The sequence below is a fragment of the Carcharodon carcharias genome, chromosome 10, assembly GCF_017639515.1.
Source record: "Carcharodon carcharias isolate sCarCar2 chromosome 10, sCarCar2.pri, whole genome shotgun sequence".
NCBI lineage: Eukaryota > Metazoa > Chordata > Chondrichthyes > Lamniformes > Lamnidae > Carcharodon > Carcharodon carcharias.
The window spans coordinates 113,477,215-113,504,576 of record NC_054476.1 but is presented as its reverse complement, the minus strand read 5'-3'; the positions used below and the strand labels follow the sequence as shown (position 1 = coordinate 113,504,576).

Below are 27,362 nucleotides of genomic sequence, written 5' to 3'. Positions count from 1 at the left end.
CTGTCACACACAATTGTGATGCCTTGAGCATCTAGCTATACAGTCATCACTGCACCCAAGGTCAACTGATTTCTTGGGACAGGCAAAAAATAAGAGACTAAAAAGCCAGGCTAATTTGGGAGATTTCTCTCTGATCCCTTTAGATGATCAAAACTGGTCCATGGAGATCACGCTAACCCTGTTAATTCCATGCAGTACAAGGGATTTCCACCAGCAACTTTATCATCCACTGCTTGGCTGCGAGTGGTAGAAATGTCAACGGTAAAACAAGAATATTTGAAACTTCTTTACAAACCAGCTCCTCAAAGGTAAAAGCAAAATATGCAGTTGCTGGAGATCTGAAATAAAACAGAAAATACTGGGGAAAAACGCAGCAGGCTTGACAGCCCCTGTAGAGAGTGAAATAGGGTTAATGTTTCGAGTCCATATGATCCTTCCTCGAAACATTAACTCTGTTTCTCTCTTCACAGGGGCTGTCAGACCTGCTGAGTTTTTTTTTCCCAGCATTTTCTGTTTTTAATCAAAGGTAAACCCTACAATGCAAGAGGTACAGCTGTTGACTGCACATGCAAGAGATTTGAAAATGCGTCCAGGCAAAGGAAGCGAAGTAACAACTTTACTGCATTTAAATTTCCTTCCCCTCACCCTGTAAGAAAACAAAAATTACTCTCCTGGATTCAGGGAGCAAATTAAACAGCTGAGAAACCATAGCCCAGAGGAATAAACAGGTTGCAGGAGCAATAGGATTGCCTGGGACACTGACAGTCATGTTTTTAAGTGTACAGAGCTGACAAGAGATATCCATGCACTAATTTGCTGTCCTCCACTTTAGTTTGGTTTTGACCCAATTTGGGTATTGGCCATTGTATTCCATCAAGTATAGCAGATTGGGGAGCTGATTTAATTGTGGTGTTTAAGGTGATTATAGGAGTTTATAGTGCAGTTGGTGACAGTGTGTTACAGCTCACTCAGAGAGTCCAAAGCATATTGTAGTCTGGAGCCATGGACAATGATGGTAGAGGCGCCAACATTCTTTCCATCACATGATGGATTCTCCAGATGGATTATCCATCTCCACGATGGATCTCCTGCTCTTAGTACCTGCCATTGACATGTGTTTGAGGAATTTGTATGTTTATACTCAACCTGTTTGACCATGTTATGAACACATCATCCTTGGCCATCAAATCCTGGGGTGAGACTTGAACCCAGAGTCTCTGGTTTAGAGACAGGGGCACTACACACCGCACCACAAGAACCTGCCATAGGGTAGGTAGAAATAACCTATTTCCACTGTTGGTGCATCCATAACAAGGGGCCATAACCTTACAGTTAGATATCAGGAAGCACCACGGAAACCTGAAACTATCTCCCTCAAAAGGTTGTTCAGGCTTGGGCCAATTAAAATTTTCAAAACTGGGTTTGAAAGAATTTTGTTGGGCATGGGTATTAATGGATATGGAACCATGGAGCCTAAATGGAGTTGAGGTGCAGATCAGGCATGACCTAATGAAATGCCTGAACAAGCTCGAGGCTGAATGGTCTACTCTGGCTCTTATACTTCAATTGCTCAAGTGGAATTGTAAAAAAAAGGACATGTGACGACTGGGGTTTCTTGGGAATCTGATGATCTTTAACAAAGATTGAGAGACTCTTCAACAAAACAACAAATTGACTTAATAATTCCGATCTCATGAGTGTTTGGAGATTGCAAACTTAAAACTTTTTCTCTCACATTCACCTCCACAGGTAGAATACCCTATCCAAAATACCTGTGGAATGAAAGAAACGTTATTAGTCACGAATCGGTTAATGGAACAGCAATGAACTGGTGGCTGTGACTTACCAAGAGAATGTCTGCAACGATTGCCCAATTCAAAGCAAGGAAGATCTCAGCCAAGAAGATAAAGAACTTTGGGAGAAAAAAAAATTTACTCAGTGTGTCATCTTGAACTACTGTTAGACATTAGTCAGGAAGAAGACATGCAGTTACCATGGAGTTGCCAGGGGGATGGCAATGATTACTATTGGCAGTCCCCAAATTATATGCCTACCCTTCAGCATGGTCATCAGTATTTGAATTAAGTGACGGGAAAACATGCAGAGTGGTTGCTCTATTAGCTAAGTTGCTCATGAGCTGGTTGCAGCTTAGTCGTTCGAATGCTTTCAGTATAAAAAGATTCAGCAGTAAATGCAGGGTAGGAGAGTAGTACACATGCCTGTAATAGAGTAGGAGAGGTCAGTGGAGGTGGCTGCACAACCCCACTTCAATGCTGGGAAAGGATACGTATATCAACAGCTGCGGAAAAGGTCAATGGCTCTGCATATTGTACACAGGGATGAGTACCATCCAGGAACACTGCATTCAAGATAACACACTGACTGGTCCAGTTGTTAGGTGAAGCAGACACTGCCTCAGCTAGCTGTATATGGGATGAGGATGGCACCTTGCCTGGGCAAATTGTATATGAGACTGCACACAGCTTGAGAGAATTGCATATATGACACCCTGTGTGGGTGAGTTGTAAATGAGACAGCACACTGCCTGGGCCAGTTTTATATGGGATGGCACACTGCCTGGGCTAGTTGCATATGGAATGGAACACTGCCTAGTACAGTTATACATGGAATGGTACACTCCCTGGGCTAGTTGTATAAGGGATGGCATGCTGTCTGGGCCAGTTGGTATATGGAATGACACACTGACTGGACCAGTTGTATATAGGATAGTACACTGCCGGACCAGTTGTATATGGGATAGTGCACTTCCTGGGCCAGCTGTATTTGGAATGGCACCCAAGCCTGGACCAATTGTATATGGAATGGCGCACTGACTGGACCAGTTGTATATGGGATAGTACACTGCCTGGGTCTGTTGTATATAGAATGGTGCGCTCCCTGGGCCAGTTATATATGGGATAGTACACTGCCAGGGCCTGTTGTATATAGGACAGTGCAGTGCCTGGGCCATTAGTATATGGGAAAGTACACTGCCTGGGCTAGTTGCATATGGGATGGCATACTCCCTGGGCCAGTTGTATATGGGATGGCACTGTGCCTGAGCCAGTTGTTTATGGGATAGTACACAGCCTGGGCAGCTCAATATGTGATTGTATACTGCCTGGGCCAGTTGTTTATGGGTTAGTACCTGGCCTGGGCTAGTTGCATATGGGATAGTACACAGCCTGGGCGAGTTGTATATGGGAGAGTACACTGCCTGGGCCAGTTATAAATAGGATGGTACACTGCTTGGGCCAGTTGTATATGGGATGGTACACTGCCTGGGCCAGTTGTATATGGCATGGTACACTGCCTGGGCCAGTTATATATGGGATGGTACACTGCCGGGGCCAGTTGTATATGAGATAGTACACTGCCTGGGCCAGTTGTATATGGCATGGTACACAGCCTGGGCCAGTTATATATGGGATGGTACACTGCCTGGACCAATTGCACATGGGATGGTACACTGCCTGGACCAGTTATATATGGGATAGTATACTGCCTGGGCCAGTTGTTTTTGGGATGGTACACTGCCTGGGCCAGTTGTATATGGCATGGTACACAGCCTGGGCCAGTTATATATGGGATGGTACACTGCCTGGACCAGTTGCACATGCGATGGTACACTGCCTGGACCAGTTATATATGGGATAGTATACTGCCTGGGCCAGTTGTTTTTGGGATGGTACACTGCCTGGGCCAGTTGTATATGGGATAGTACACAGCCTGGGCCCATTGTATATGGGATAGTACACTGTCTGGACCAGTTGTATTTGGGATAGTACACTGTCTGGACCAGTTGTATTTGGGATAGTACATGGCCTGGGCCAGTTTATATAGGATAGTACACTGTCTGGACCAGTTGTATTTGGGATAGTACATTGCCTGGGCCAGTTGTATATGGGATAGTGCACTGCCTGGGCCAGTTATATATGGGATAGAACACTGCCTTGGCCAGTAGTATATGGGATAGTACATGGCCTGGGCCAGTTGTATATGGGATGGTACACTGCCTGGGCGAGTTGTATATGGGATAGAACACTGCCTGGGCCAGTTATATATGGCTTGCTCTGCCTAAAAGGCAGAGTGTGAACTTTAGCTTCTTGGTTGCTGAATAGATAATAGAAGCATTTAAAGTAAATATCCACACATGAAGTACCGTTATTTGCATTGATGGTTTCCATTAAAATTAGTGCATGTGGCAGCCACACTTCTGTCCTGTCAGTAATTTCAAATGGACAACACTGGTTTATCTGAGTTTGTGTATTATAGTGTTGTGTATTTTGTGTATAAGGTAGTGTGTTATAAAAGCCTGTGTATACGACTGTGCATCATATAGCATAGATACAATTGTGTTTCCTTGTATATGGATCCATAGAGCAGGATTTTCTGGTTCCACCCACCACGAAACTGAAAACTCCCACCCGAAGCCAACTGCTATCCGGCAAATTTTCGTCCCAGCTGTGACAATTCCCACAGCAGGCGGGACTGGAAAATCCTACCCATATAATTTTACAGCACATAAAACCCGCCATTCAGCCCATCATGTCTGTGGTGAGTATGGGAATCTATCAGTGAGTCACAAAGTATATACTCACTGGATGTGTGTGTATGTGCAGAGGGATGGAATAAGAAATTTAGATAGCACTGTTTGAAGAAGAGCAGGGGAGTTCTTTGCAACATTTATCCCTCAAACCACATCACTAAAACTGATTCTTTGGTAATTTATCTCATTGTTGTTTGTGGGTCCATGTTGTGTATAGATTGCTGTGTTTCTTCATTCTAATAGTGACAACAGAACAACATAGCCACTGGGGTTTAAAAGGACTTGCGTAATTAATTTATGAAGATCTGAGATAAATTATTTGAAGGGAAAGGTAATTCTAGGGATAAATCACAATAATTTGCAAGAGGTACTCGTTTTTGAAGGTGCCTGCCTCTTTAAATAATACCATTTTCTTGCCAGAAATTGGTTAGATGGCATGTGTAAAAAATTTAATGTACAAGGGTAATTGCTGACGGGGCTTGCAAAATGTACTGATGTCCTGTCACGCACAGAATGAACACTGCATGATAAAATACTATGAACCTGCTGTTATAACTCACAGCTTTCACTATATTTCCCTGCCAGTATTTTGTGCTTGTTTTGCTTTTATTAGATATAGTACAGCCATCTACTGGCTGGAAGATATATCGCCACCTTCACCAGCCATTCAGTCTCCGAAAAACAACAGCTTTCAATTGAGGTGTCGACTTGCCACTCAGTGTGTGGCAGTCCTTCCCTCAGTGCCCATAGAGTGGCCTTTGTAAAATTATGTAGCTGGGCCTTGGGCATAATCATGGGCAAGGCTGAACCCCAAATCTTATCAAAATTAATCACCTTATAATTGTGGACACTGAGAGATGATTTGCCTTCCATTCGTCCTTTGCTATTGGGAGATAGCTACCATTAGAGACTGGAGGTGAGCATTGCCTCAGTAGGTTAGTGTTCACACCTTATAATTACCAACTCTGGCTCCTGAGCTCTTCAACTGCCCTATTTTCTATTCGAATGACTGAAATGACCTATGAATATCACCTTTTCTGTTTCCACATATTCTCCGTATCTCTTCATAATGTATTCTGTCCTCCCTCTTTCTTCTTTTTTCTTTATTCTTTCATGGGCTGTGATCATCATTGGCAAGGCCAGCACTTGTTGCCCACCCTTAATTGCCCTGGAACTGCATGGCCTGCTTGGCCATTTCAGAGGGCAGTGAAAAGTCAACCACATTGCTGTGGGTCTGGAGTCACATGTAGGCCAGACCAGGTGAGGACGGCAGATTTCCTTCCCTAAAGGACGTTAGTGAACCAGATGGGCTTTTACAACAATCGATGATTGTTGCCATAGTCACAATTGCTGAGGCTAGCATTTTATTCCAGATTTATTCATTTAATTTAAATTCCACCAGCTGCTGTGGTGGGATTTGAACTCATTTCACTAGGACATTAAATAAAAACAGAAAGTGCTGGAAAAACTCAGCAGGTCTGGCAGTATCTGTGGAGAGAGAAACAAGAGTTAATGTTTTGAGTCCAGTATGACTCTTCTTTGGAATCATTTTCAAAGAAGTCGCGCATGGAGTCAAAACATTAACTTATTGTCTTCTATTGCCCTAAACCAGGCTTCAGCTAATCCTAACACATTTTAGTAACACATTCCTAGTAACAGTAATGGAGACCATTAACCAGATGGTTCGCTAATGCCCTTTAGGGAGGGAAATCTGCCATCTTACTCGGTCTGGCCTACATGTGACTCCAGGCCCATAGGTTGACTCTCAGTTGTCCTCTGAATTGGCAAAAAGCCACTCAGTTGAATCAAAATGCTAAAGGAGTTGAAGAAGGATAAAATCAGATGGACCACACAGGATTGACTTACAAACTGGATATGACCACAGCACACCCAGCCCCACTGACCCTTCAAAATCCTCCTCAGTAACAGCTGGGGACTTATGCCAACATTGAGAGGGCTGACCCACAGACTAGTCAAGCAACGGCCGGAAATATCCATGTGCACAGAATCTAATCATTCAGCCAGCATTCCATTTGATTACAGTATCACCATTCCTGGGAATGTCCTGTCCCAGCAGCAAGGCAGATCCACCAGAGCTGGTATATAGTTGGGAGTGGTCTCAGAGTCCTCAACATTGACTCTGGAGCCCAAGAAGTCCCATGGCATCAGGTCAAACATGGAGAAAGAAATCTCCTGCTGATTACCACCTAACGCCACCACCCTACCCCCACCCCCCTCAGTTGATGAATCAGTGCTCCTCCATGTTGAACACCAACTGGAAGAAGCATTAAGGGTAGCAAGGGCACAGGGCTCTGGGTGGGAGACTTCAATGTCCATCACCAAGAGTGGTTCGGTAGCATCTCCACTGGTTGAGTCCTGAAGGACATATTGCTCGACTGGCCCTGTCCCATGTAAACGTAAAAGATGATGGGGCATTATTTGAAGAAGAGTTGAGAAGCTCCCCCCCAGTGCCCTGGTCAATTTTTATACTTCAACCAACATCATTAAAACTGATTATCTAGTCATTATCACAATGGAATTTATGGGAGTTTGCTGTGTGTAACTTGTCTGCTGAGTTCCATACATCACAATAGTATCTACACTTCAAAAATTGGTTACAAAGTGCTTTGGGATGTCCTGAGGCTGTGATAGGCACTATAGAAATGCAAGCTCTTTCTTATGAAAATGATAATTATCATTCGCCTGAAATTCTTCTAAGCATTTCTTTCACATCCTGTGATCTCCAAATTAACTTGTTCTTGACCAAGCATCGAAAGTATATCTGAGCAGTCCCCTGAGATGTTTGTCTATGTCAAAGATAATACACACATGCAAGTTGTTGTGAACATCACTGTAGTACTGTAGGTTAACATCTAGACTAACCCGGAGTAGTGTAAGGTAACAGCAGGACTAATATCAGGATTAACTCAGAGTAGGGTAGGGTAATGGGAGGTCTTGTGGTGCAGTGGTGGCGTCCCTACCACTCGTCCAGAAGCGCTGGGTTTAAGTCTCACTTCAGGACTCGATAGCCATGGAAGATGGCTAAACAGGTTGATTATCAGCCTGTAAATCCTTCCAGTACACCAGGTGGTAAGAGTTGGAGAGTTTCCTGGTCAGCCGTGCTACAGAATGCAACGTGAAACACTGCAATAATTTGGCAAGCATAATGATCAATCCAATGGAAGCCCATGGTTATCAATACCCTCTTAGGGCATTGTACCTGAAGGAGAAGTGTAGGGTAACATCAGGGTGAACATAGAGAGTGTAGGGTAACATTAATACTTACATATGTCAGTGCAATGCTATGTTTGGCTAGCACAATAGCGAGGAAGAGGCAGGGGCTACTACTCAACATGCCAACTGCACAAATTAGAGGATCAACATGAGGAACTTTCTTTTTTAAGTGTTTTGAAATCACTGCTCCTATTGCAATCCCAATGATTCCTGTCATGCAGGTTATGGCTCCGAATATTAAACTGCAAAGTGAGAATGGAATATACAGTTACTGTAGTGAGCATGGAATACACAGGTGTATCAGCAGCATAGGCCAATAAAACATCAATACAATCCAGCCTAGAAAAACTCAGCGGGTCTGGCAGCATCAGCGGAGAAAAGAGTTGACGTTTCGAGTCCTAACAAGCTCCAACAACTCATCAACACCAGCACCCATCTAGGACTCTCCACCCCTGCCTGTCCCTCCGTCCCCACCCCATCTTCCAATCCCAACCCCAGCCGTGTATTCACTATACCCCCTGACCTTCCCCTCTCCGACGCTGAACTTTCAGTGCTCAGCAAAGGACTTAGTTTCATACCCTTACACCCTCATCTCAATGAATTTCAGGCTCGGCACGATGCTGAACTCTTCTTCCGCCGTCTTTGTCTCCGTGCTCACTTCTTTGGGCAGGAGTCCTCTCCCCGTTCAACGGATCCTTTCACCCACCTCCAATATTCTCCCTCCACCTGGACCCCTCCCTCTGGATTCTTACCTTCTCTTGATCTTTTCATTGAGAACTGTCGGCGTGACATTAATCATCTCAATTTCTCTGCTCCTCTCACCCATTCTAATCTGTCTCTCTCTGAACTTACTGCACTCCGTTCTCTCAGGTCCAACCCCAACATTGTCATCAAACCTGCTGACAAGAATGGTGCTGTTGTTGTCTGGCGCACTGACCTCTACCTCGCAGAGGCTGAGCATCAACTCGCAGACATTTCCTCCTACCTCTCCCTGAGCCAAGACCCCACCACTGAACATCAAGTCATTGTTTCCAGGACTGTCACTGACCTTATCTCCTCTGGAGATCTTCCTCCCACACCTTCCAACCGATAGTCACCCAACCTCGGACAGCCTGATTCTACCTCCTACCCAAAATCCACAAACAGAACTGCCCTGGTAGACCGATCGTGTCAGCCTGCTCCTGCCCCACGGAACTCATTTCTCATTATCTTGACTCCCTTCTCTCTCCCCTTGTCCAGTCCCTTCCCACCTACATCCGTGATTCCTCTGACACCTTACGTCACATCAACAATTTCCAGTTCCTTGGCCCCAACCACTTCCTCTTCACCATGGACGTCCAATCCCTCTACACCTCCATCCCCCACAAGGATGGTCTGAGGGCCCTTAGCTTCTTTCTCGAACAGAGATCCAAACAATCCCCATCCACCACTACTCTCCGTCTGGCTGAACATGTTCTCACACTGAACAATTTCTCCTTTAACTCCTGTCACTTCCTCCAAATAAAAGGTGTGGCTATGGGTACCTGCATGGGCCCCAGCTATGCCTGTCTCTTTATGGAGTACGTGGAACATTCCTTGTTCCAGTCCTACTCCGGCCCCCTTCCACAACTCTTTCTCTGGTACATTGATGATTACTTCGGTGCTGCTTCATGCTCTCGTCGGGACTTGGAAAAATTTATTAATTTTGCTTCCAATCTCCAACCCTCCATCATTTTCACATGGTCCATCTCTGACACTTCCCTTCCCTTCCTTGACCTCTCTGTCTCAATCTCTGGTGATAGACTGTCCACCAATATCCATTACAAGCCTACCAACTCCCACAGCTACCTCGACTACAGCACCTCACACCCCAGTTCCTGTAAGGACTCCATCCCATTCTCTCAGTTCCTTTGCCTCCGCCGCATCTGTTCTGATGATGCTACCTTCAAAAACCGTTTCTCTGACATGTCCTCCTTCTTCCTTAACCGAGGTTTTCCACCCACGGTAGTTGACAGGGCCCTCAACCGTGTCCGGCCCATCTCCCGCGCATCCGCCCTCACGACTTCTCCTCCCTCCCAGAAACATGATAGGGTCCCCCTTGTCCTCACTTATCACCCCACCAGCCTCCGCATTCAAAGGATCATCCTCCGCCATTTCCGCCAACTCCAGCATGATGCCACCACCAAACACATCTTCCCTTCACCCCCCCGACGGCATTCCGTAGGGATTGTTCCCTCCGGGACACTCTGGTCCATTTCTCCATCACCCACTACTCCTCAACCCCCACCTATGGCACCTCCCCATGCCCACACAAAAGATGCAACACCTGCCCCTTCACTTCCTCTCTCCTCACTGTCCAAGGGCCCAAACACTTCTTTCAAGTGAAGCAGCATTTCACTTGCATTTCCCCCAACTTAGTCTACTGCATTCGTTGCTCCCAATGCGGTCTCCTCTACATTGGAGGGACCAAACGTAAACTGGGCGACCGCTTTGCAGAACACCTGCGGTCTGTCCGCAAGAATGACCCAAACCTCCCTGTCGCTTGCCATTTTAACACTCCACCCTGCTCTCTTGCCCACATGTCTGACCTTGGCTTGCTGCATTGTTCCAGTGAAGCCCAACGCAAACTGGAGGAACAGCACCTCATCTTCCGACTAGGCACTTACAGCCTTCCGGACTGAATATTGAATTCAACAACTTTAGATCTTGATCTCCCTCTTCCATCCCTACCCCCTTTCTGTTTCTTCCCCCTTCCTTTTGTTTTTTCCAATAATTTATATAGATTTCTCTTTTCCCACCTATTTCCATTATTTTTAAATCTTTTATGTCCCACTAGTCTTTCCACCCCACCCCCACTGTTAAATCAAGTTAAAACACTGCAAGATACCTTGTTCCAGAATTTCTGGGCATTATGCAGAATTATTAGGCGAAAGGGGCCAACCTCAGGGAGAGCAGATGAATTGCTGAATTTTTCTTTTTAAATCGAGGCTCAGTATGAGCTTAAGGGATCCTTGTGAAGGATTAAGGTATAGAAGAGGTGGGGTTGGTTTAAGTGGTTTCATTCTTGTCATTCGATGCCGAGGCCAATAATCTAGAGACAGGAACTCAAACCCTGCCGCGTGAGAATTTCAATTAATTTTTTTTAATCTAGAAAAGAAAATGTAAGAGTGACCATGCATCTGTCAGATTGTCATAAAAACCCAACTAGTTCACCAATCTCCTAAGGAAAGAAAACCTACCGTCCTTACCTACACGTAACTCCAGTCCCACAACAATGTGGTTGACTCTTAACTGCCCTCTGGCCTAGCAAATCTCTGAGCATCTGGGGATGGAGATTAAATGGAAAAGAGGGAGAGGGTGCGATGCCAACTCAGCCAATCATCCTTTGACACTCATCCGCCAAGTACTACCACTCATATCATAATGGTCCTGGGGGTCAGCTGTGCTTGAGGCAGTGGGTCAGAATCATGTGGTCAAAGGGATGGTGATTGAGCTTCCCGCTTAGAGTGAGCAGCATGGCAAGACTGGCATTCATTGTTCATGTTTAATTGCCTTTTTTAAAATTGGGTCTTCTTGAATCACTGCAGGTTGATACATCTGGATGGAGTTGGCTAGCCCCATTTCCAAGGGCAGTTAAGAATCATCCTTGGCCTGCTGCAATGTTCCAGTGAAGCTCAATGCAAACTGGAGGAACAGCATCTCATCTTCCAACTAGGCACTTTACAGCCTTCTGGACTGAATATTGAGTTCAACAATTTTAGATCATGAACTCTCTCCTCCATCCCCATCCCTTTTCCAATCCCCCTTTTTCCAATAATTTATATATATTTTTCTTTTCCCACCTACTTCCATTATTCCTTCCCCCCACCCTACCCCCTCTAGGGCTATCTGTGCCTTGCTTGTCCTGCTTTCTACCCTTAATGTCATCATTAGCACATTCTTTAGATAATATCACCACCGTCAACACCTCTTTGTCCTTTTGTCTATGACATCTTTTGGCAATCTCCACCTATCACTGGCCCTCTATCCAGCTCTACCTGTCCCATCCCCCTTAAACCAGCTTATATTTCACATCTTTTCTATTTTTCCTTGGTTCTGATGAAGAGTCATTCGGACTCGAAACGTTAACTGTGTTCCTCTCCGCAAATGCTGTCAGACCTGCTGAGTTTTTCCAGGTATTTTTGTTTCTGTTTTGAATTTCCAGCATCCACAGTTTTTTGCTTTTATATAAAAATCATCTACGTTGGCCCTGGAACGGAGTCACGTATATGGGTAACAACAGCAGGCTTACATTAAGGGCATTAGTCAACAAGTTGGGTTTTTTGTCCAGGCCTCTGGGTTACTAGTCTAGTCAGAAAACTGTTACATTATCCCTTAGTTCTGGTTAACTTAATGAGAAGTGGTGGGCAGTCTTACCTGTCCTTTGAGCTGTTGGATGTATGGACAGGGGAGCCATCCAAACCCCGTGCACGGAGCAGGAAGATGGGTGCCCAGAATCCCAGGGCACCAGTTGTGAATGTGACAGCTGTGGTGCCCAACGATGACAACACGAAACTCCAGCTGAAAGCCCAGATCAAGAGGAACAAATGAGTTTTATTGAGAGGTACTGATGGCATTTAAATCAGGCCACCCTCCCACCCAGCAAGCATTGCTGTAAACGTTAGACATTCCCACATCTCTTTGATCATTCACAGGCCCATCAAGCACAGTAACTCTGCAAGTCACAACCCTGTCAGTTATACCCAGACCAGTCTTACCCATGTCATCCAATGGCAAGGACACTGGGCTGGATTTCACAGCCCCTGCCCCCACCCCCACCCCTGCCAGGCTTGTTTTCATTGGGGGGGGGAGGGGGGACACATAAACTATGATGGATGGCTAGCACTCCACCTTCTGCTCAACCTGACCCATTCCCCATAATACAGTAGCTGGACAAGTGCCAAAATCAGCAGCCCCCCTACTATTTTCTTTTAAATAATTAATGGGCAATTGAGCATGTTAACAAGCCAGCTAACCAGAATGTTACACTGTGCATACCGTAAAATGGTGGGTGTAGGCAGGCAGGTGAGGGTCAGGTGGCCGTTTTCTAAATTACTTTGTTGAAAAGGCAAGGAAAGAAGGGGGAAACATCATTTTTGGGGGCCATTGGTGCTTCTGGACAACCCTTCCCCAAGATCTTACCTCCCTCTTTGTTCCTCCCTGCCTGGCCTCCAAAACCCACTCTCCCCCCACCCCAACTCCTTCTCTCAACCCCTTCCTTAGGCTCCCTGATTTCCCCCCCACTCCCCATCTAAAACCCCAGATTTATTTGGGTCCAGACGCCATGGCCTACTTCATCCCAGGGCCTACTTACAATCCCAGAAGCACCCAATAGTCACTTCTGGCACTGCTGGGATTGCTAGATTTGCCGGCCAAACAGATTAGCCAGCAGCTCTCGAGGGCGGGATGTCCTCCCAATGAGGAAGTCCAACTTTCACCTCCTCAAGGCCCTCCCGGAGCAAGTTATGGCCGTGGGGCAGCCATGTTGGACTTTGGTCGGTGTGGCACCGAAATTTCTTCTGGGGATGGGGAGTGGGGGGCGGGGTGCACCGCAGGTCCGCCCCCTCCCCCTGTTAAATCTCGTCCAGTGACCTCACCTGCACAGGGCAGGTGGACATGAGATCGACTGGCTGCCCAATTTAGTCAGAAACTCTGCCACTCCCCCCTAGGAGGAGGGGTTTGTATTCCTGGCTATCCTGTATCACTGGTTTTGGTGCGCGAAGTCCAAGATCAGGTCAGGCTGAGGCTCCCAGTTTAGAATCGTCACCGTCAAATGGAAGCTGGACCCAAAGCAGAGTCCAAGGAGATCGTGAGAGAGATTGGGCCTGTTAAAGGAAACATCAGCCGGGCAGTGTGACCTCACCTTGTTCAGTGCAAGGGGATTCTGGCTATGGTTTCACTTTGAATATCAGAGAGTTATAGAATCATTACTAGTTACAGGGAAGATATTGGAACATTACACCATTACTATCAGTTACATATAGGCTATCAGTGAGCTAATGTATCACTGTTGATGGTGTGTTACCACTTTACTATTAGTTATCAGTGTAATGTCAGTGAGTTACCAGTGAGTTACTGGTGGAACGGAAGTTCCTCGCACCTCTGGTTTCCCCTCTGTGAATCACTCCCACACCTTCAGAATCCTCCCTCTCGTCTCCTCACTATATCCTCATGGCACCTCCTCCCTCCCCCATCTAAAAGGTCCACTTTCACCCACCTGGAGGCTGGTGAGCCTCAACTTAACCCGTCAACCAAACTTCACATCTCAACTCGTATACTTTGACTCTATCTATGTACCACTATTCCCTCTGTGTGCCAGAATGCATGGTGAGTACCAAGATTGACTGGGTGTCTCAGCCTTCCTGCATATACCAGGTTCAAGTGGAGCAGGAACTCTTGAGGTCAGAGGTTGCTGATCCTAACTCCGCCCTCCGATGACATTTACCTCTGAAGGGTTAGCTGGAGGATACGCCCCTTTACAGAAAATACCAGAAACTCCCCACAGTAGTGACCTAACACAGCCAGGGGTTTGCAGGGGTGGTGCTCCTCTGGTCTCCCAACGCAGCACAGGATTTGGGGCTCCAGTTGCTAACAGCTATTTTACATATTTTTGCCAGATGTCCTGTGGCATTGCCCCGGGTGTTTGTGGATGCAGTGCTCCATGTGGCTGACAGTGAGGCACGGTGTATTATTCTGCTGCTAAGCTGCAGTTGTATTAAGCAGGACACCCTGCCCCCCACCCCCGTCCCTGTTCCACCCCTGTCCCTGCCCCCCACAGGTCACAAATTCTTATTCCTGCAAATAAAAGATCCTGAGGATGTTTAGAGGCCAGTGCTGTTGTCAAAGTAAATTGGCTTATAAACCTCCAGTGCTCAGAAGAAATTGTTAACAACTTGTGATTTATATTAGCAGAAATGAGGGTTTCTGCAGCCCACTGACTGAGGCAGGAGCAGAGATGATGCTGATTATTGTAAAGGGTTAACTCTAACGATAGCTACTGCACATGTGCCTAAGGAGCTGTGGCATAGCGATATCACTCACTGAGAGAAGGTGAGTGAGAAGCACCTTAGAGAGGATCTGTAATGATGTCCTGATGTTCTATAACATTGTAAATAGTGATGTCAATAAAGATATTTTGAATGAAAGACCATTGCCTCCAGCAAGACCTCTTCCAGAGTAAAAAGCCAAAGAGTCCCAAGAATAAGCCCGCAAAAGCAGAATTATCACTAGGTCGAACTCCCTGCTCTTCCCCTAGAGCACCAGAAATGTTTCCCTCCCAAGTCTTTCTCCAGTTGTCTTTTGAAAGTTATTTTTGAATCTGCTTCAAACTGCATAAAAATCATTCTCATCTATCCTCTGGTTACCAACCCTCCATTTTCTCCTGTTCAACTCTATTACTGTACCTAGATTGCAACTTCAAAACTACAGCGTTGGCTATGAAGCTCTTAGGGGGTAACATGTTAGCATGGATGGAGGATATGGTATCATCCATATAGGACATGTGTGATCAAGTCAGGAGGACGAATAGCAACAGGATCAAAATGGGAAAGAAATTAAATGTGTTATGCAGATGAAAAGTGGATGTTTAGTGCCCTCTGCTGGACAGAGCTTTCCCAAAGATGGGAGCAGGTTTTCGGCTTTATTGGAGGACAAGGCCCAGGCTCCGATGATGCCACCTTCAAAAACAGTTCCTCTGACATGTCCTCTTTCTTCCTTAACCGAGGTTTTCCACCCATGGTCGTTGACAAGGCCCTCAACCGTGTCCGGCCCATCTCCCGCGCATCCGCCCTCACGACTTCTCCTCCCTCCCAGAAACATGATAGGGTCCCCCTTGTCCTCACTTATCACCCCATCAGCCTCCACATTCAAAGGATCATCCTCCGCCATTTCCGCCAACTCCAGCATGATGCCACCACCAAACACATCTTCCCTTCACCCATCCTGGTGGCATTCCGTAGGGATCATTCCCTCCGGGACACCCGGGTCCACTCCTCCATCACCCCCTACTCCTCAACCCCCACCTATGGCACCTCCCCATGCAAATGCAAAATATGCAACACCTGCCCCTTCACTTCCTCTCTCCTCACCGTTCAAGGGCCCAAACACTCCTTTCAAGTGAAGCAGTATTTCACTTGCATTTCCCCCAACTTAGTCTACTGCATTCGTTCCTCCCAGTGCGGTCTCCTCTACATTGGAGAGACCAAACGCAGACTGGGCGATCGCTTTGCAGAACACCTGCGGTCTGTCCGCAAGAATGACCCAAACCTCCGTGTCGTTTGCCATTTTAACACTCCACCCTGTTCTCTTGCCCACATATCGGTCCTTGGCTTGCTGCATTGTTCCAGTGAAGCTCAACACAAACTGGAGGAACAGGACCTCATCTTCCGACTAGGCACTTTACAGCCTTCTCGACTGAATACTTAATTGTTCTGTTGAAGGGTCATGAGGACTCGAAATGTCAACTTTGTTCTTCTCCGCCGATGCTGCCAGACCTGCTGAGTTTTTCCAGGTATTTCTGTTTTTGTTTTGGATTTCCAACATCTGCAGTTTTCTGTTTTCACCAATTTATAAAGGCTGGGTTTGCTGTGGTTGAGTATTTTCTGAATGGGCCAGTGTCGGTAGGTGTTCCAAGAACCAGAGGCCTCCAGTGAGCAGGTGAAGGGGGACAGATAGAGGGTGGGAGAAAGAGGGGAGACTGAGCTGGGTGGAGAGGGGAGGCTGAGGTGAGGAGGGGGTGGGGGAAGACAAGGGGTTGGGAGGAAAGGCTGAAAACGAGGCAGATGACACCAAGTTGCAAGACCAGCGGCTGAGAACAGGGCATACTAGGGATAGGGGATACGTAGGCAATTCAGCCTCTCAAGCCTGCCCCACCAATATGATCATGGCTGATCTCATTTCGGCCTCAACTCCAATTTCCTGCCCTCTCCCCATAACCTTTCAACACGTCACTAATTAAAAATCTGTCTACCTCCTCCTTAAATTTATTCAGCGTCCCAGCATCCATTGCACTCTGAGCTTGTAAATTCCACAGATTCACGACCCTTTGAGAAAAGTAATTCCTCCTCATCTCTGATTTAAATCTACCACTCCTTAGCCTAAAACTATGGCCTCTTGTTCTAGAATGCCCCACAAGGGGAATCTTCTGCTCCATGTCTACTTTGTCCATCCCCTTTAGCATCTTATATACCTCAATTAGATCTCCTTTCATCCTTCTAAACTCTAATGAGTATAGGCCAAAACTGCTCAATCTCTCCTCGTGAGACAAGCCCCGCATCTCTGGAATCAATCTAGTAAACCTCCTCCGTACCGCCTCCAGTGCAATTACATCCTTCCTTAAGTAAGGGGACCAAAACTGTGCACAGTACTCCAGGTGCAGTCTCACCAATGCCTTGTACAGTTGCAACAACACCTCCCTATTTTTATACTCTATTCCTTTAGCAATAAATGCCAAAATTCCATTTGCCTTCCTTATTACCTGCTGTACCTGTATACTAGCTTTCAGCGATTCATGCACAAGGACACCCAGATCCCTCTGTACTGAAGCATTCTGAAGTTTCTCTCCATTTAAATAATCAGTCTCCTTTTTATTCTTCCAACCAAAATGGATAACCTCACACTTATCCACGTTAAACTCCACCTGCCAAATTTTGGCCCATTCACCTAACCTGTCCATATACATTTGTAAATTTCTTATTTCTTCATTGCAACTTACTTTCCCACCTATTTTGGTGTCATCTGCAAATTTAGCTATAGTACCTTCGATCCCTGAATCGAAGTCATTAATATAGATTGTAAATAGTTGGGACCCAAGGACTGAACCCTGTGGCATTCCACTAGTTACAGCTTGCCATCCAGAAAAAGACCCATTTATCCCAACTCTCTGCTTTCTGTTGGCTAGCCAATCCTCTATCCAAGCTAATATATTACCCCTAACTCCGTGTGATCTTATCGTGTATTAATCTTTTATGCAGTACATTATCAAAGGCCTTCTGGAAGTCCAGATATACTACATCTATAGGATCCCCATTATCCACTTTGCTTGTCACATCTTCAAAGAACTCTAGCAAATTAGTCAAACATGATTATTTTCTTCACAAAACCATGCTGACTCTGATGGATTGCAGTGTGACTTTCCAAATGCCCCATTACTACTTCCTTAATAATGGATTCCAACAATTTCCCAACGACAGACGATAAACAACTGGTCTATAGTTCCCTACTTTCTGCCTCCTCCCATTTTTGAATAAGTGAATATTTTTGAATATTAGCATTTTTCCAATCCACTGGAATCCAGGATCCAGGGAATTTTGGAATATTATAGCCAATGCATCCAGTATCTCTGCTGCCACTTCCTTTAAGACCCTGGGATGTAGGCCATCAGGTCTTGGGGACTTGTCACCCTTTAATCCAAATTGTTTGCACAGTACTTTTTCTCTAGTGATGGTGATTGTTCTAAGTTCCTCCTTCTCTATACTTTCTGCACTACCTCTTACTATTGGGGTGGTACTAGTGTTCTCCACCATGAAAACTGAGGCAAAATATTGATTAAGCATCTCTGCCATTTCTGCATTCCCCACTATTAACTCCCCAGTCTCGTCCTCCAAGGGACCAACGTTCACTTTAGCTACTCTCTTTCCTTTAATATACTTGTAGAAGCCTTTGCTATCAGTTTTTATATTTTGCATTAGTTTTCTTTCATAATTTACCTTTGCTCTTTTTATTATTTTTTTAGTAACCCTTTGTTGATCTCTAAAAGTTTCCCAATCTTCCAGCCTGCCACTGACCTTTACAACAAAAACAAAAATAGCTGGAAAAACTCAGCAAGTCTGACAGGGAGAGGGATACAGTTAATGTTTCGAGTCCATATGACTCTTCATCAGAACTAAGGAAATATAGGAATGAGGTGAAATATAAGTTGGTTGAGGGGGGGTGGGACAAGTAGAGCTGGATAGAGGGCCAGTGATACGTGGTGGCAAAGAAGACATTGCCAAAGATGTCATAGACAAAAGGACAAAGGGGTGTTGACAGTGGTGATATTACCCAAGGATATATGTGCTAATGGTGACCTTAAGGGTAGAAAGCAGGACAAGCAAGGTACAGATAGCCCTAGTGGGGGTGGGATTGGGGGAAGGGATCGAAATAGGCTAAAAGGTAGAGAGAAAACAATGGATGGAAATACATTTAAAAATAATGGAAATAGGTGGGAAAAGAAAAATATTTTTTTTTTAAATTATAAATTATTGGAAAAAGGGGGATCAGAATGGGGGTGGGGATGGAGGAGAGAGTTCATGATCTGATGTTGTTGAACTCAATGTTAATTCTGGAAGGCTGTAAAGTGCCTAGTCGGAAGATGAGGTGCTGTTCCTCCAGTTTGCGTTGGGCTTCACTGGAACAATGCAGCAGGCCAAGGACGGACATGTGGGCATGAGAGCAGGGTGGGGTGTTGAAATGACAAGCGACAGGAAGATCTGGGTCATTCTTGCGGACAGACCGAGGGTGTTCTGCAAAGCGGTCACCCAGTTTGCGTTTGGTCTCTCCAATGTAGAGGAGACCGCATTGGGAGCAGCAAATGCGGTAGACTAAATTGAGGGAAGTGCAGGTGAAGTGCTGCTTCCCTTGAAAGGAGTGTTTGGACCCTTGGACGGTGAAGAGAGGGGAAGTAAAAGGGGAGTTGATGAACCTTCTGCGGTTGCATGGGAAGGTGCTGTGGAAAGGGGTTGAGGTGTAGGGGGTGATGGAGGAGTGTACCAGGGTGTCCCAGAGGGAACAATCCCTGTGGAATGCTGCCTGAGGGGTGAAGGGAAGATGTATTTGATGGTGGCATCATGCTGGAGTGGGCGGAAATGGCAGAGGATGATCCTTTGAATGCGGAGGCTGGTGGGGTGAAAAGTGAGGGCAAGGGGGACCATGTCATGCTTCTGGGAGGGAGAGGAAGGTGTGAGGGCAGAGGCGCGGGAGATGGGCCGGACACGGTTGAGGGCCCTGTCAACAACCGTGGGTGGAAAACCTCGGTTAAGGAAGAAGGAGGACATGTCAGAGGAACTGTTTTGGAAAGTGGCAGCATCAGAACAGATGCGGCAGAGGTGAAGGAACGGAGAGAATGGGATGGAGTCCTTACAGGAAGCGGGGTGTGAGGAGCTGTAGTTGAGGTAGCTGTGGGAGTTGGTGGGCTTGTAATAAATATTGATGGACAGTCTATCACCAGGAATTGAGACAGAGAGGTCAAGGAAGGGAAGGGAAGTGTCAGCGATGGACCATGTGAAAATAAGACATAAGACCATAAGACATAGGAGCAGAAATTAGGCCATTCAGCCCATTGAGTCTGTTCCTCCATTCAATCATGGCTGATAAGTTTCTCAACCCCATTCTCCCGCCTTCTCCCTGTAACCTTTGATCCCCTTACCAATCAAGAACCTATCTATCACAGTCTTAAATACACTCAATGACCTGGCCTCCACAGCCTTCTGTGGCAATGAATTCTATAGGCTCACCACTCTCTGGCTAAAGAAGTTTCTCCTCATCTCTGTTCTAAAAGATCTTCCCTTTACTCTGAGGCTATGTCCTCAGGTCCTAGTCTCTCCTACTAATGGAAACATCTCCCCCACTTCCACTCTATCCAGGCCTTTCAGTATTCTGTAAGTTTCAATCAGATCCCCCCTCATCCTTCTAAACTCCATCAAGTATAGACCCAGAGTCCTCAAACGTTCCTCATATGCTAAGCCTTTCATTCCTGGGATCGTTCTCATGAACCTCCTCTGGACTCGCTCCAGGGCCAGAACATCCTGAAATACGGGGCCCAAAATTGCTCACAATAATCTAAGTGTGGTCTGACCAGAGCCTTATAAAGCCTCAGCAGCACATCCCTGCTTTTATATTCTGGTCCTCTCAAAATAAATGCCAACATTGCATTTGGCTTCCTAACTATCGACTCAACCTGCAAGTTAACCTTAAGAGAATCCTGGACTAGGACTCCCAAGTCCCTTTGCACTCCAGATTTCTGAATTCTCTCCCCATTTAGAAAATAGTCTATGCCTTTATTCTTCCTACCAAAGTGCATAACCTCATACTGCTCCACGTTGTATTCCATCTGCCACTTCTTTGCCCATTCCCCTAACCTGTTCAAATCCTTCTGCAGCCTCCCTGCCTCCTCAATACTACCTGTCCCTCCACCTATCTTTGTATCATCTGCAAACTTAGCTAGGTTGCCCTCAGTTCCTTCATCTAGATCATTAATGTATAAAGTGAAAAGTTGTGGTCCCAACACTGACCCCTGCGGAACTCCACTAGTCACTGGCTGCCATCCTGAGAAGGACTCCCTTATCCCCACTCTCTGCCTCCTGCCAGACAGCCAATCTTCTATCCATGCTAGTACCTTGCCTCTAACACCATGGGCTCTTATCTTACCGAGCAGCCTCCTGTGCGGCACCTTGTCAAAGGCCTTCTGGAAGTCCAAGTAGATAACATCCATTGGCTCTCTGTCTAACCTCCTTGTTACCTCCTCAAAGAATTGTAACAGATTTGTCAGGCATGACCTTCCCTTGATGAAACCATGCTGACTTTGCACTATTTTACCATGCACTTCCAAGCATTCTGAAATCTCATCCTTGACGATGGACTCTAAAATCTTACCAACGACCGAGGTCAGGCTAATCAGCCTGTAATTTCTCGTCTTTTGCCTCACTCCCTTCTTAAACAGAGGGGTTACATTAGCGATTTTTCAGTCCTCTGGAACCCTCCCTGACTCCAGTGATTCCTGAAAGATCACCACTAACGCCTCCACTATCTCTTCAGCTATCTCCTTCAGAACTCTGGGGTGTAATCCATCTGGTCCAGGTGATTTATCCACCTTCAGACCTTTCAGTTTTTCTAGCATCTTCTCCTTGGTAATGGCCACCATACTCACCTCTGCCCCCTGACTCTCTTGAACTTTGGGGATGTTACTTGTGTCTTCCACCGTGAAGACTGACGCAAAGTACCTATTCAGTTCCTCTGCCATTTCTTTGTTCCCCACTACTGCTTCTCCAACGTCATTTTCCAGCGGCCCAATGTCCACTTTTGCCTCTCTCTTACCCTTTATTTATCTAAAAAAACTCTTGCAATCTTCATTTATATTACTGGCTAGTTTACCCTCATATTTAATCTTCTCCCTTCTAATTTCTTTTTTAGTTGTTCTCTGTTGGTCTTTGTAGGCTTCCCAATCCCCTGGTTTCCCACTGGTCTTCGCCGCATTGTATGCTTTCTCTTTAGCTTTTATGCTGTCCCTGACTTCCCTTGTCAGCCATGGTTGCCTCGTCCTCCCTTTAGTATGCTTCTTCTTCCTAGGGATGCATTTTTGCTGTGTCTCCCAAATTACTCCCAGAAACTCCTGCCATTGCTGTTCCACTGTCTTTCCTGCTAGGTTCATCTCCCAGTCAATTCTGGCCAGCTCCTCCCTCATGACTCTGTAGTTGCCTTTATTCAAATGATGGAGGTGTGTAAATCGGAAGCAAAATTAATAAATTTTTCCAGGTGCAGATGAGAGCATGAAGTGGCACCGAAGCAGTCATCAATGTACCGGAGAAAGAATTGTGGGAGGGGGCCTGAGTTGGACTGGAACAAGGAATGTTCCACATACCCCATAAACAGACAGGCATAGCTGGGGCCCATGCAGGTATCCATAGCCATACCTTTTATTTGGAGAAAGTGAGACGAGTTAAGGAGAAATTGTCCAGTGAGAGAACAAGTTCAGCCAGATGGAAGAGAGTAGTGGTGGATGGGGATTGTTTGGGCCTCTGTTCAAGGAAGAAGCAGAGAGCCCTCAGACCATCTCGGTGGGGGATGGAGGTGTAGAGGAGTTGGATGTCTGTGATGAAGAGGAGGCGATTGGGGCCAAGGAACTGAAAATTGTTGATATGATGTAGGGCATCAGAGGAATCGCGGATGTAGTTGGGAAGAGACTGGACAAGGGGAGAGAGAATGGAGTCAAGACAGCAAGAAATGAGTTCCTGACCTTTGCAATTTGGTATGCCTTAGTTTTTGCCTTTAAGTTATCTTTAACTTCCTTGCTTAGCCATAGATGCTTTTTCCCCCTCTTACCATCTTTCTTCCTCATTGGGAGACATTTTACTTGGGAGGAATTGAATATCTCCTTAAATATCTGCCACTGTTCATCAACTGTCCTACTTTGTAGTCTTCCTGCCCAGTCCATGAGCGCCAAATCTGCCCTCATACCTATGTAGTTTGTTTAGTTCCAGAACACTAGTGTGGGACTCAAGTTTCTCGCTCTCAAACTGAACTTGAAATTCTATCATGCTATGATCACTCTTCTCCAGAGGATCCTTTACTATGAGATCACTAATTAATCCCATCTCATTACACAAAACCAAATCCAGAATAGCCTGCTCCCTGATTGGTTCCACAACATATTGCTCCTAGAAACAATCTCTAAAACACTCTATGAAATCTCCCTCGAGGCTAGTCTTGCCAATTTGATTAGTCTAGTCTATATGCATATTAAAATTACCCCTGATTATTGCCGTGCCTTTCTTACGTGCTCCCAATATTTCCTGGTTTATGCTGTGCCCTATTGCTGAAGTACTGTTTGGGGACCTATAGATTACTCCCACCAGGGACTCCTATCCCTTGCTATTTCTTATTTCTACCCAGACTGACTCTACGTCTTGCTCTGCAGTGCCTATATCATTCCCCACTATAGCCCTGATCTCTTCCTTTACTAACAAACCACCACCTTTTCTTTCCTGCCTATCCCAACAAGTTGGGGGAGAGGAGACCAAGTGGAATCTGAAGGTGGGGGGAATGGCTCAAAGAGGAGAAACTAGAAAGGAGCTTTGATTCCACTGGTAACTTGCGGTTACTCACTGAAATCACACCATTTACTAATAGCAAACTGGTAAAACTCAGATTCCCCTCATCATCAACAGTAACTCACTGATAGTAACACTTTAATATCCTTGCTGTAACTCATAATGAACCTATAACCCATTCATACTCACCCTGAAACATGGCTAGAATCCCCCACCCCGGTACTGGACGAGGTGAGGTCAGACTGCCCGGTCAATGTTTCCTTTAACAGGCCCAATCTCTCTCCCGATACCTTGGACTCTGCTTTGGGCTCGGGTTCTATGTGAAGGTAACAACTCTGGAAGCTTCAGCCCGAGCGGATCATGAGCACCAAAACCAGCGATACAGACTGATCTGAACCAACCCAAGAGATCACACAAAGGGCAGTGGGCTCAGTATTTGGGTCATTTCTCACAGGGCACATCGTTCTAAACTCAGCTCAGTACCAACCATCCTTAGAACACAAACTCAAGAAAGAGTTTTCACAAAATGATAGCAATTCGACACAGGAGGCCATTCAGCCCCTTGTGCTGGTACTCTCTCCTGTAACCCGCTATATCTTTACAAATATATATCCATTCACTTCTCCACACTTTAAGAACTTTCCTCCTCCCTTCCCCCTTTTTCCTCCAATCAGAATCCTTGTTTTCCATCCCCTAGTTCCCCATTCACCCACCAGTGGAAACAATCTTTCATTGTTTACTCACAGTAAGGTCTCTGGGTTTCACTCAGTCCTTTATTGGCTGCTCCTCTCTCAGTGCTACTCCCACCCGCCACCTTCCTCCTGCTGCGGCTGTTCCCAGGTGGGGAGGGGGGAGGTAATGCTAGGTCCCACACACACCCCAGACTCCAATCCCCTTCTCTTCCCCTCACCTTCCCATCCCCTAAAGCCCCATCACATCTCCTCCAAAACCTGAACCTCCAATCCCCAGTCTCAAGCCCTGGCCCTGCCCCAGTTTCAGAACTTCCCTAAACACTGACTCTCCCCCGATTCCCACTTCTTCCCTCCCCTCCCCCTCCTGACTGTACACCACACAGTTCCAACTCCCAACGGCGAGGGTCAGGTGGTGTCACAGGACAGCGAGTAGTGGTGTGGATTTGGGGTGTAGTTTGGTAAGAAACTAATATTTTTGATCTAGGCTATTGGAGAAAGTGCACGGGGAGGAACCCCCTGAATCTGGGAAACTCCGGGTCATTCCAGGAGGGTTCAGAACCCCAGGGCATCAGCTCAGCCCCAATCAGAGTTACTGTTACCCAACAGGGCAGAGCGTAGGTTTTTTGCACATACAGGCAGCAGCCAGTGGCCATGACATGATGAGTGGGCTGACCCAGGAGAACTGGCTGCAAAGAAATGAGCCGAGGAAAACACGAGAGGGAGTGTGAGAGTGAGCATGAGAGAGAGCAAAGGAGACCACATGAAAGAGAGGGAGCGCAGGCGAGAGAGAGGGAGTGTGTGAGCGAGAGAGAGAAAGAGAGCATGTAAGAGAGGGAAAGCAGGAGCATGTGAGATAGAGGAGCGCACGAGAGAGAGGGGGGAACAAGAGAGAGGGAGCATGCAAGAGAGGGAAAGGAGGAGAGTGTGAGAGAGGGGAGAGCAGGTGGGAGAGAGGGAGAGCACATGTGAATGAGGGGGAGCATGTGAGAGAAAGGGAGAGAACAGATTCAAGAGTGATTGGGAGCAATTAGGAGAGAGAAAGTACACCAGTGATCAGAAAACAGACTCCTGAATGAAGACAATCAGAACAAAAAGGAGAAAAGCTGACTGCACCTGGTATTCCCAAGCAGTAAACCACAACCAAGCCTGAGCCGTTATCAGGTGGAATGGGATAAGATGAGCAGAGTGAGTCAGTGGATGATAGCCTGCTCGGGTTCTCTTTACTGAAAGACTTACTGCCATGAGCTTGTTCTTACGGTATCTCATCTCATTCTACTTTTCTTCTCCGCCTCAACACCAAACCCTCCTTCTTGCCTTTATATAGCAGGAGGAGAATGTGCAGCAAAGAGATGGTGAGAGGAAAGTGAGAGAGACAGTGTGTGTGCAGGAGTGAGCAGCTAAAAGGATGTTTGATGCTTGATGAATGGCAGTGAGAGGGAGCAGTGGGAGTGAGTGAATGATTGGCAGCAAAAGCCTACTTCTCCTTATTTAAAGGCTTATATACCACACATTCATTATTTTTAGCAGTTTATAAAATTATTTTGCTTTTAAACATTTACATTTTCATTTTTATTTTCCTTTCTTCCCCACTTTACTCTCTTTCTCTCTCACACATTGCAAGCCCTGCCCACACCTTCATTGCCTTCCTTCAGCTTCAAAAGTACCTTTAATCTCACCAGATACTCACTCATTCACTCACCCGCTCACTCACTTACACACTCACATTCACTCACTCGCTCACTCACTCGCTCACACACACTCACTTACTCACTCTCACTCTCATACACACTCACACTCACTCACTCTTGCTCACTCACACACACATTCACACACTCACTCTCGCTCAATCATTCACTCACTCCCACACTCACTCACTCACACACTCACTCACACCCACTCTCTCACACACACATACTCACACACTCACTCGCTCACTGACTTGCTCGCTCACTCACATACTCACGAGCTCCCTCAGTCACTCACTCATTCACTCGTTCACTTGTTTGCTCACTCGCTCACACACACTCACTCACACACACATTCGCTCACTCATTCGCTCACTCACACTCACTCATACACTCACTCACACACTCACTCATACACTCACTCACACACTCACTCACACACTCACTCATACACTCACATTCACTCACCCGCTCACTCACTTGCTCAAGCACACTCACTTACTCACTCTCACTCTCATATACACTCACACTCACTCACTCTCGCTCACTCATATACACATTCACACACTCACTCTCGCTCAATCATTCACTCACTCCCACATTCATTCACTCACCCGCTCACTCACGCACTTACTTACACACTCACTCACACACTCATATACTCACTCACTCGCTCACTCACACACATACACACATTCACACACTTGCTCACTCACTCATATTCCAACACTCACGCACTCACTCACCCGCTCACTCACACACATTCACTTATTCACACACACACTCACTCACTCACACCCACTCTCTCACACACACATACTCACACACTCACTCGCTCACTCACTGACTCGCTCGCTCACTCACATACTCACGAGCTCCCTCACTTGCTTATTCACTCATTCACTCATTCACTTGCTCGCTCACTCATACACACACACTCAATCACTCATTCGCTCACTCACACACTCACACACTGACATACTCACTCACTTGAGCACTCTCTCACACAGGCTCACACTAACTCACTGGCTCACTCGCACACTCACTCACACACACTCACTCACTCACTTATTCACTTACACTCATTCATTCACTCACTCACTCACACAAAAACACTGCTCTCTCATCCCTCAAAATACAAATGCTCAGGGAGTAGTCTTTTCTCCCAGCTACTCTTCCCAACTCTGCTTGCAGGCAATCTTGGATTCTCATCACATGGGATATCTATTTCTCATCACGTGATATATGTTCATTTGACTTCTACAAATGTTGTTACCGTCTATTCAGGAATGTTCTTTTCCCATTTCCCTAAGGAAAGATATACTGGCCTTAAAGGGAGAGCAACAAAGGTTCACCAGACTAATCCCTGGGAAGGCGGGAT

At 46.2% G+C, this 27,362-nt stretch overlaps 1 protein-coding gene across 1 annotated transcript in view; it reads right to left on the bottom strand.

Annotated features, from left to right (window-relative positions):
* LOC121283331 (protein spinster homolog 3-like) overlaps positions 1–27,362 on the bottom strand; it is a 142,674-nt gene that overhangs the window by 52,896 nt on the left and 62,416 nt on the right. The window contains exons 7-9 of the mRNA XM_041197795.1: positions 12,179–12,322; positions 7,836–8,025; positions 1,847–1,912 (exon numbers count right to left, since the gene is read on the bottom strand). Coding sequence (XP_041053729.1) covers positions 1,847–1,912; positions 7,836–8,025; positions 12,179–12,322 — 400 coding nt within the window. The remainder of the gene's footprint in view (positions 1–1,846; positions 1,913–7,835; positions 8,026–12,178; positions 12,323–27,362) is intronic.